Source organism: Colletotrichum fioriniae (genome assembly GCF_027942845.1).
Source record: "Colletotrichum fioriniae strain IMI 355084 chromosome Unknown scaffold_3, whole genome shotgun sequence".
Classification (NCBI taxonomy): domain Eukaryota; kingdom Fungi; phylum Ascomycota; class Sordariomycetes; order Glomerellales; family Glomerellaceae; genus Colletotrichum; species Colletotrichum fioriniae.
Genome location: NW_027076839.1, coordinates 3,563,866 through 3,573,919, shown reverse-complemented (window position 1 = coordinate 3,573,919; position 10,054 = coordinate 3,563,866). Strand labels below are relative to the sequence as shown.

Sequence of the window (10,054 nt, the reverse complement as noted above, 5' to 3'; positions counted from 1 at the left end):
GGTTCAATGGGACAACGCGGCGCTTCGCAAAAGGGAAAAAAGCGCCATCCCACCCTACCCGCAACCAAAACCGGCTCCAGGCCAGGGTTTATCGCATCAGAAGGAGGGACTCGATTTGCTACTCGGAATCGCATGGCCAATCTTGGCGCAAGAGAAGCTGTCCTCGGTACTCCGTATAGTACGGTCTGGTCTAGTTATCCGCGTTTCTCCCTTCTTCAACTGCCTTTGGCAATGCGCTCCGTAAAACAATTGAGGACCGCGATGGCCCATTGTCGCGGGGGATCCAGCTTTCAACTCCCCCGTTTCCAAGTTAAACCGCCTCAAAGATAGACCCATGAACCCCGGCCCATCTGTTGATCTTGGGTCTTTCATCGCTGACCTACTGCTTACCTGGAGGGCACACCACTACGTGATGCCATGCTCCAACGAAAAAAAAAGGCGCCAAAGAAGCTGCAAGTTCCGGTATGGATGCCGGATGGTATGTGTGTGTATGTGTGTGTGCCAGTGTTTTGGCGCCAATCCATCCGTCCCCAACCATTGAGGTCGTTCTCCCATCGTGGTACGGGATACCTCAGCTAAGAAAAGCCCGCCCAATGTCTTTCCAGTTCCAAAAAAGACGGGCAGAGAGAGGAGCCAGCCCAAAGCACGGTACCTGCTCTACGGCGCAAAGACCACGAACCCGTCTTAGGCGGGTGCTGACTGGCGCCATGGTATCCGCGACTAACCAGCGACGGCAGCTTGTTTGGCGGAGAATGTAGTCTTATTAGGTGAAATGAAAGATACGGCCGCTCAAACCCCGGGCCCCTTCGTTGCTCACGGAGCCGTCTACGAGACTTGCTCCGTCCTGCGATCGCCCCGGGGTTAGTTATCCTTTTAGACCTTTTGATGTTGATGACCGTGAATTTCCAGATCCGATCGCCATCCATCAGGACTTTGTTAGTCAGCAGCATATGAACCGTTCAATATAAGATGTACAGTAGACAAAAACTGCAGGACCCCCAGCAAGGGAACGGGGTTTGTGAGCCACCTTGTCATTGAGCCAATGGCATTGTCGTTCGGACCAGCTTGAGGCGCCACGAGTCTTGCACAGCAGGGGACCAAGAGGGACAAGACAAGATAGCGGCCAGAGAAGGATGGTCGGAGCGCGGCTGGCTCATGCACAAGGCAAGGCGGAATGTTGGCTAAGGCGGCTACCAGCATGGTACAGGTAGAGACTCCAGCGCCAGTCTGCTCGGTCTGGACTGGTTTCAACTGTCAATCGCTTATTGAACTGCAGAGGGTTCGCCCGGCGCATGTTTTGATATTGCGGAGGAGGAGGAGGAGAGCCCTGCTGCTGCACTGTTTGGTTCATCAAATACCCCCCCTCGTCCAGCTCGTTTCATGGTGTTGTTCGGATGGGTCCCCGTCCAGCAGCATGGGGCCGAGAAAGCAACAACATATAGGTCTGTCCCAGATAGACGGCCAAAGGTTATGTCTACTGAATGGTGGGGGGGCAGACATCCGATAGTACACGGTATCGAGGCCGCTTGCTGTCCGGACCTTTCTGCTCTCTCTGCACAGCATGACTCTAGTGCACCTTCGCACGGAAGCGATATGCGCACGAGGATTTTCGCACCTGCGCATACCTACCGATGCTCTGTTAATAGGGCCAGGAACCAGACATGATGAGATACTCGATCCGCGAGCTTGATAGATGAGGTGGCTGGGGGGGATGGTTTGTAGCGTGAAGCAAGATTGGTTCAGGCCGTCATGTTACGGTTGTATGCGCTGGTCGGGGGTTTCAAGTGTCATGTCGCTGCCGAATCACCATGGAGGTACGAATAGACAACATGAAAAACTAGGCCGAGGAAATGGGCAAGGTCTTGGCCGTCATCCCGAGTTCCCCTCCGCTCGCCTGCTGCGTTTGCTCCAAATGCTCGACGGCTTGGCCTTGAGGAATCTCCACTTCAGGTAGATAGAAAGGTGACACCGACAGCAGTCACTGGCAGCTCTCCTCCCCCTCCTCTCTCTCGCGCTTTGCGACAGGATGGGATGGCATGGAGGGACGACGGCATGTGTGGATCGCTCGACGCACCCACGCATCTTCTTTCGCCTGCCACTCGAGTGTATCGTGTGTATCTCCTCCTCTGCGGCCCTGCCAGTGAGCGCAGTGCGGAGAAGTATTGATGAACTGGCACTGGGTTTTGCAGGCCCCAACAAGTCCCTTTTCGCCAATCGGGGAGTTCAGAAACCGGCCGCACTCAAAAGAACGGTGTGCGATACCTGGCGAGACTTTTGCGCCCAGGCTCCAGATCTCCTCGCAGGGATGAGCTATCCTTCCCGAACGCAGCTTGTTGCTCTTTGTTTTGCGTTACCTCGCAGGTTGGGGCTCCACTGCCACGTCGAGGTTTGAACTTTGGACTGGTCGGCTCTTGGGAATGGAACAGTCGATGCCTTTTCGTTGGACCCTGTTTTTGCCCTCTTGATGGAGATTGAGGAGGCGAGAGAAGATTCGGACAGCGAATCGACATATTTCTCAGGATTCAGGAGCAGTCGCGGTCTGCGTGTCGGCCCAGTCGTTGCGCCCATTCGACCCGATTAGCTCGTGGACCCTATCCCGGTTCGATGCGATGCGATGCGATGCCATGCCATGCCATGTTCATCCACAACCGCCACCAGCGCAACACTCTAGAAAAACAACAGAGACCAGCCCAACCTAACGATATCTGCGACTCGTCTTCGATTGGTCGCTCGACTCCATCTTGTCAATCGCGGGCTCTGCTGCCGGTTGCTGGTTTGGGATACAAACGGGTAGGTACCACCGAGCTAGGAATGGAGCTGTGTGTGAGTGTGCGTGTGTGTTGCTGGATTCTACCGGGAGGATCGGCGCTTTCCCGCGCATGGTGGCTTCAACGCATTTGGCGGAGAGAAACGATAGAGCGGAGGCAGCATCAGTCAAATTCTGCGACCCTGGTGCGTCACACTCGACCTACTATTCTTTTCGCATGGCTGGGTAGCTTTTGCCACGCCACTTCTGCCCCTCTTTCACCGTTCTTCCATGGGAGTCTCTGAGGCCATAAGGACTCGTGAGTCGTGGAGCATCGGATGGAGTGAGCTAGTCGAAATGGATTGCGACTGTGTATGTGTGTGTGTGTGTGTGTGCGATTGCGCACACGCGCGCGCCTTCGAAAACCGTCAAGGTAGACAAAGGCACACACTCGCTTCCCCTCTCACTCTTTTAATCTTTCTCTCCCGTCACTCCTGAGCAGCTGGCGGTCGATGCTGCTCTGCTGAGCGCGGCAATTTGAAAGATAGTGGGAAGAGGCAATGCGACAAGCAAAGGGTCTTCCGGGACAGCTGGCGTACCGTGCGCTCACTCTGGCTTTGCACTGCCGGTGGGTATCCAGTTTTTGTGCTTGAAGTCTGCGACAGGTTGCAGGGGGCATGTTCGGAGCCGTCGCATATGTGCTAAGCCCTGGGAGCTTTCGTATTGAGCTAGCAATTCCCTTTCAAACTGTTACGCAATATCCGCCGATGCTCGACAATCAATGGCGAGTCGCGATGGAATGGCCATGATATTCGTCAGTCAAGCTGAGCTGTGCCGCCCATTCCAAGACACTCCGTCGCAAAGTAATGGAGGGTGGTGCTGTGCGACTGTAGAGCCGAGCATGAGAGAAGAGTGCGCGTGCGAAAGAGAAATGCGCCGAACCCAGTCAGATGCAATTGCGGCGCCCTCCGTCCAGTCGCCGCCCCGGGCCTCGAGCCTTCGACCTTGTGCCTGGAAAGGAGGTCGTCCCGTCTAGCGCAGCTTGCGTGGCGGGTCATCGATGAGGGGTGAGAAGGAGAGGTTGTGCTCATCATGCAGAAATATTAATTGTCTGCGCACATCCTAGCCGGTCCCTGATGGCCCCCCCTCGATTTCCATCATGCAGCTGGAGAGGCTGACAAGAGACATGGCCCGACGTCCGACGAGCGACGAGTCGCAATTCTGTTCTTGATCAAAACAAACAAAGCAGATGCTTTAGGCGCATCGCGTTGCGCCATTGCGACTGGCTAGAAAAGAATGCTCTGCAGGATGGATCTGCCCATGCCGGTCGCAAGGTGTTGGGCCAGGCGCGTACGTCCAATTCCGTCGCATTTATCGCCAATTGCGCCAGGTTGAACAACATGCGTTGCGGGAGGGGCCTTGCGCAACCTCGTGGTGCAAAGGCGCCGGAGTACCTCATGAGAAGGTTTTCATCGATACTTGGGTGAGTCGCAACGCTGACGATGCGGCGCCTTTGGAGGCGAGCTCCGCTACAGAGCGGGAACGTGTGACGAATTCATCACGTGACTTCGTGGTAAATTGGTGTCAAGTGAGGGCGCGGTTAGCTGATTGTGGTCTGCGGGATGAAACTGTGAACCTCCGGTCCATTTCAAGCCTTCTGACCCCAAAATATATTTCAAAGTCATCTGATATATCTTATAGTCGTTTTTTATGAGTTCATGTGATTTTTTGCTGATAATGTTGAGCGATGTGTTTCTTTGAACCTCATTTGGAAGACGCGACGGCAAGAGGAGGACCAAAATCATGTTCCCCTTTTGGACTAGCGTTGCACTTGGACAATTGCGAAAGCATGACGACAGGGGATGGAGATACCGAGGATTTCCCGTCATTCCTGCCATCGGGTCTCTCAATCGGTTTCCGGATTTCCGTTTCACACAAGATTTAAGCTTCCTTTTCCATCTGGTGCTGGGCCTGTCTTCTACTGGTGGTGTCCTCATATTTCCGCGCCCTTTATTGACGGTGAACAACTGTTCAAATGGGAGTAAAGTCATGCGAAAGAAATGTGAGTTGCTAGCTTCTTCCCCAAGCTTCCCCAAGCGAAATATTAGTGAGCCGTCCTAAAGTTGGTATGGTGGAAACAAGACGAGCATGATCACCAGTCGCAATTTCCAATCCATGAGCCCGAGTCGCGGCTTTCGATACCGCCAATACTTTATCCCTTTCAATCATCAACAGCACGTACCATTCGGGAAAAGCGTGTTAGCCTGAGGCTGAGATGCTGATATCCAACGATAACTTTGCTGGGCCATGCATAGGTAGCGCACGTGAATGATAGAAAGAAAAAAATAGTCTCGACGACGACGAACTTTACAATCCTGTCTTAATATGAATGATATTAATGACCTCAACGATCTTGTTAAGGGTCGGGGCAAGATCAGTAAAAATCACAAGATGTACTGTCCGAGCTGAGTCACTGCTTTCTTACCTCGTCATACTGGCATAACCTACCTGCTAGTTAGCCTAGATGAAGTACATGATGACTTGAAGAAACCTGTGACTGCCGATTGAGATACTTGGTCAAACAACGGGAGCTCGTATGTCTCTAATAGCACTATACTTGATTCGCCCAGCCTATGCCTTTGCTCCGACTCTCTAATCTTACTAGCTGTCCTCTATTTGCAGATGCTTCCGTGGTGCTTTCTCTCTGCCATCAGGCGTTGGTCCTTGGAAATCCGTTACAATGTCATAAGACACGATGGAATGAGGCGATTGCATGCAATAGTTGCGTCGATTGAGTCCTCGAAGTATTTTCAAGAGACAATGAAGTCACGGCAATGAGAAACAGTTCTCCTTACTTCAAAGCAGGTGTGCACACTCCAGTGTGAAGTACATCGCAAAGATACTTGAATCATTGGCAATCGGAGGATGGGCAAAAACAGGTGGTAGAGGTCAAGACTCGTGCCTGCGTATAAGATGAATATTCGCCAGCTCTTCGCTGTTCGAACTGCAGAACACAGCCAGAACATAAATCCCATTGCAGAAGCTCGTATGAGTCGCCAAGATAAACTCAACAACCACCTAACATTGATCATAATGATCCGAAGCACTACGAGTCTGTCAAGCACGTATTTTCCTCTCCGAAGAATACTTCCTTCACCCATGACGTTGACTACATCGAGAGGCTACTCTAGGCTCTCGAGAGAATATCTGGGCGAATAACTGCTTCTAGATATACGCGACTACAGCCGGTCGCAACTACAGCTTTCTAACGTCACTTGGGACCGCAGGAAGCTTTGAAAGGTTGTACCCACGACCTGGTATCGTGTCGAGAGTGCCGAGGAAAAGAACACAACGAAGGTTAGAATATTCGGGTGCGAGCGAGACAGTAATTGCGGTCGTGAGACTCCGGCATAGCGCGAGACTAAGCCAGATGAGTGAGTAGAGAAGGGGAATAGAGGCGACGTATTGAGGAAAACCCAGCAGGACAAAGACCATCGTCACATTTCAATATAACGCACTAGAAGTCGAAGGACTATGTTTGCCACAACCGGTGCCGTGGCAAGGGCTAATGTCACAGCTCGGAGTACGATGGGTTTCGGTTTCGGGCGTGGCTTCTTCGGGATAGGCTGGATGGCAGAGCTGAAAGACTGGAGGAGAGAACAACGGCAGGCGAGGCTTGGCTGGTCAGGAACCGATCAACGACTTCGAGCCTCAAGGCGATGCGGTTCGTATGCCTTTTTGTTCTGGGCCGCTATGGCGTTCCTTCCACGAGTCGCCCAACGTTCTAGAGGCCAACGTGGGTCGACTGCCTTTGTGTTCTCGAGCGGGAGCCAAGCTAATGGTAAACGTTCCGGGTTTCAGCAGGACAATGGACAAAGGATTTCCGTAAGAAGCCGTTGATAAAGGGACTGTCGAGAGTGAAGAAGAGGAGAGATTATCGAAACGGGTGACGAACGGCGTCTCGTTGTAGACAGTTGGCCTGGGAAGATAGTCAGGTGATATTTGGCGCAAACAATACAAAAGTCGAAAAAACAACAACGATGGTTGTCTAGGACGGTGTAGTACTGTATTATGTGGTCTAGGTGAAACGATGACAGAAGACTCGTGCCTTGCTTTCGCAACGCATTGCTCAAGCATAGTTCCCCGGATTTGCTCATGCGCATCGTTGCGCAGAGACATGGGCTGGCCAAAACATGGAATCGGAGACAGGGCCCATTGGAAGGAAGCATAACTGCACACACAAACGTACGAAGTGAGCTCAATTGGCCCCGCGGCGATGATGCTGGGCCCCATTCATCGACCGGCCAACGGTAGGGCTCCATCGCTCTCAGCCAATGAGATGGCGCGTTGGTACCGCGTCTCCGGTGCGTACCTCGGATTTCTCAGCTGTATTGACAAACACGGAAGTAAACAACCCAAAAAAGTCCACTGCACATTCTGGTCGCTCCAACCTTACCAGGCCGTTTTTGGTCATAAGCCGCCCGCCGTGGCAGTTACCATCGTGCAGCTTTTTGGCTGAGACCTTTTTTTTTCTTCCCATCAAGAGTTGTTTCCAAACTCTCCATCCCCGTCCCCATCCTTCCTCCACTTTGGTCGTTGTCGAGGCAGCCTGGGTCTGGTTCTTATCCTCTACCATCCCGCAGAGATAAACCGACCTTTCCCTTCTTTTATATCCCTACCCGTCGCAATCTCCCGTCCCTCGCCCATCCCTTCACTCCGACCAACCGTGCCCGTATCTGATCGGCAGCAATTGGGGACCACGACTTTCCACAACACGCCCAATCAAGTCACTGTGGTGTTTATATGCTATCCCACGCGCCATTATTCTCAGTCCCACGATAATCACATCAACATCCACTGCGCGCCTTCATAATTCTTCACTGCCCCACAAAGGTGCCCTCCCGAGCAGATTCAACCAGCAGCACTAAGGTAGCTATCTGCAAGACCAGCAATCGCGATGGACGCTAGAGTAAGTCACTATCCTCCCTCGTAACGACCACGCCCGCGTACCTTGCCCGAAGGACCAAGCAAGGGCGGCTTTCTCAAACTATCGACTGACTTGGCTCAAACAGCCTCAGCGCCTCAGAGTCCACCCAGGTGGCAACGAAAACATCATCCCTTCGAAACACGATTCCCTTCATCACCGCCACAAGTCTACCGGTAACCTGCAAGCCATGCCTCGCAACGGTGCTCTGCAGGTTGCTGCTAAGCGAACCGCATTCGGCGACGTCAGCAACACGGTGAAGAACCTGATCTCGCTTCCCAGCGACCAGATTGCGGGTAAGGGCAAGGCTGTGGATTTCATCTACAATAAGGAGAACGCGGTCAATGGCAAAGATGGATTTTCCAAGGCCGCTCAGCGGGCTACAGCCCTCAGCAACAAGAACGTCCCCGTGACTGCGGAGTGGAAGCAGCCCAAGACTCAGAACAAGCAGGTTGCCAAGAGGTCCTCCGCTGCTCAGCTTTACGAGGCTCGTCCCTCCAAGAGCAAGTTTGTGGCCCAGGACCCCATTTCAGAGTCGGCCTCCGGCAAACAGCCTCGTCACCACAAGTCTCAGCCTCAGCTTAAGAAGGAGCCTGCTGCGCATGTTTTGCGACGGACACAAAGCAAGCTGACCACAGCCCCTGCACACCCTGCCCCTGCTGCGGCAGCCTGGAAGCCCATGGATGATGTGACGGAGGCTACCTACGAGGATGCTGTCGAGCACATTGGCGATGAGCAGTACCATGGCCCGTACCACAGACGCTCGCTGGACGTTACGGACAGCGACCTACCTGAAGATCTTGTATCATCGAATGCGGCCGTTGACAAGCTTAGCTCCCTGGAGCCTCTTTCCGAATCACAGGGTGTCCCAAACATGTCGGAGGCGGAGGAGTATTGGGACGAGGATGACGAAGAAGAGCTCTACGACGACCAGGGCTACACGACTGCCCACTCTTACCGTTCCCGCGGCGACCTTACCACGGGCGGCGCAACCACTATACTCGCTCCTAAGATTACCGACAAGGTCGAGCAAGAGTTGGAGACTGCCCGTGCCATCGTCGAGAGTACCCGTACCCAGGAGGAGGTTGACGACGAGATCTGGGATGTCTGCATGGTTGCAGAGTATGGAGATGACATCTTTGAGTACATGAGGGAGCTTGAGGTTTGTGTGCCCCGTCCAGCCTTCACACAGGCATCTACTAACCGATATGCTTCCAGATGAGGATGTTGCCTGACCCTCACTACATGGACAACCAAGCCGAGATTCAATGGTCCATGCGCTCCGTCCTGATGGACTGGCTCGTTCAAGTTCACCACCGATTCAGCCTGCTTCCAGAGACGCTTTTCTTGACCGTCAACTACATTGATCGCTTCCTCTCGTACAAGGTTGTATCGATCGGCAAGCTTCAACTGGTTGGTGCAACTGCATTGCTCGTTGCCTCCAAGTACGAGGAGATCAACTGCCCGTCGCTGCAGGAGATAGTCTTCATGGTAGATAACGGCTACAAGGTTGACGAGATCCTCAAGGCTGAGCGTTTCATGCTTAGCATGTTGAGCTTTGAGCTTGGCTTCCCTGGTCCGATGAGCTTCTTGCGTCGCGTTAGCAAGGCGGATGATTACGACCTGGAGACACGCACATTGGCCAAGTACTTCCTGGAGGTGACCATCATGGACGAGCGCTTCGTTGCGAGCCCCCCCAGCTTCCTTGCTGCGGCCGCGCACTGCTTGTCTCGCTTGATCCTGAAGAAGGGTGACTGGGTATGTCTACTCCAATATGCTTATTCTACTAAGCCGCTAACAAGGAAACAGACTCCTGCGCATGTCCACTATTCTGGATACACCTGGGGCCAGCTCAAGAACTTGGTTACCATGATCCTCGAGTGCTGCTACGCCCCACGCAAGCACCACCTTGCGGTGTTTGAGAAGTACTCTGACAAGCGATACAAGCGCGCTGCTGAGTACGTTGAGACGGAGATTGCGAAGGGCTTCACGCTGCCCGCTGTTCGCCAGTCCACTGGTCGCGCGGCGGCTTATGACTTTGCCGAGATTGACGGCAATGCTGGCCAACCCCATCATGGCAAGCCGATGGTCGAGCTCCAAAGCTAGTGGGACAATTGTGCTCGACCACCGATGACGCATCATGTGAGGGACTTCCCCGTGCGCCCGCGGGGCACTTGGCTTGATGCAACGACCTTTTTCTTCTCCTAAGCGACATCCGACGCGATATTGGTTGCGACTGCGGCGGGTTACATAATACCACGATTGCGAACACAGCTGGACAACAGGTCCGGCCTTGAGACGCAACGACTGATCGACCGCCGGCA

General features: G+C 53.5%; 1 protein-coding gene across 1 annotated transcript; it reads left to right on the top strand.

Annotated features, from left to right (window-relative positions):
- Positions 1 to 7,703: 7,703 nt before the first annotated feature.
- On the top strand, positions 7,704 to 9,836 carry CLB4 (B-type cyclin; the record flags this gene model as incomplete). The annotated part of the gene is made up of 4 exons (XM_053190493.1): positions 7,704 to 7,715; positions 7,819 to 8,892; positions 8,949 to 9,488; positions 9,540 to 9,836. 4 exons carry the CDS (start codon positions 7,704 to 7,706, stop codon positions 9,834 to 9,836), a joined length of 1,923 nt encoding a protein of 640 aa, XP_053051902.1.
- Between the last annotated feature and the right edge of the window lie 218 nt (positions 9,837 to 10,054).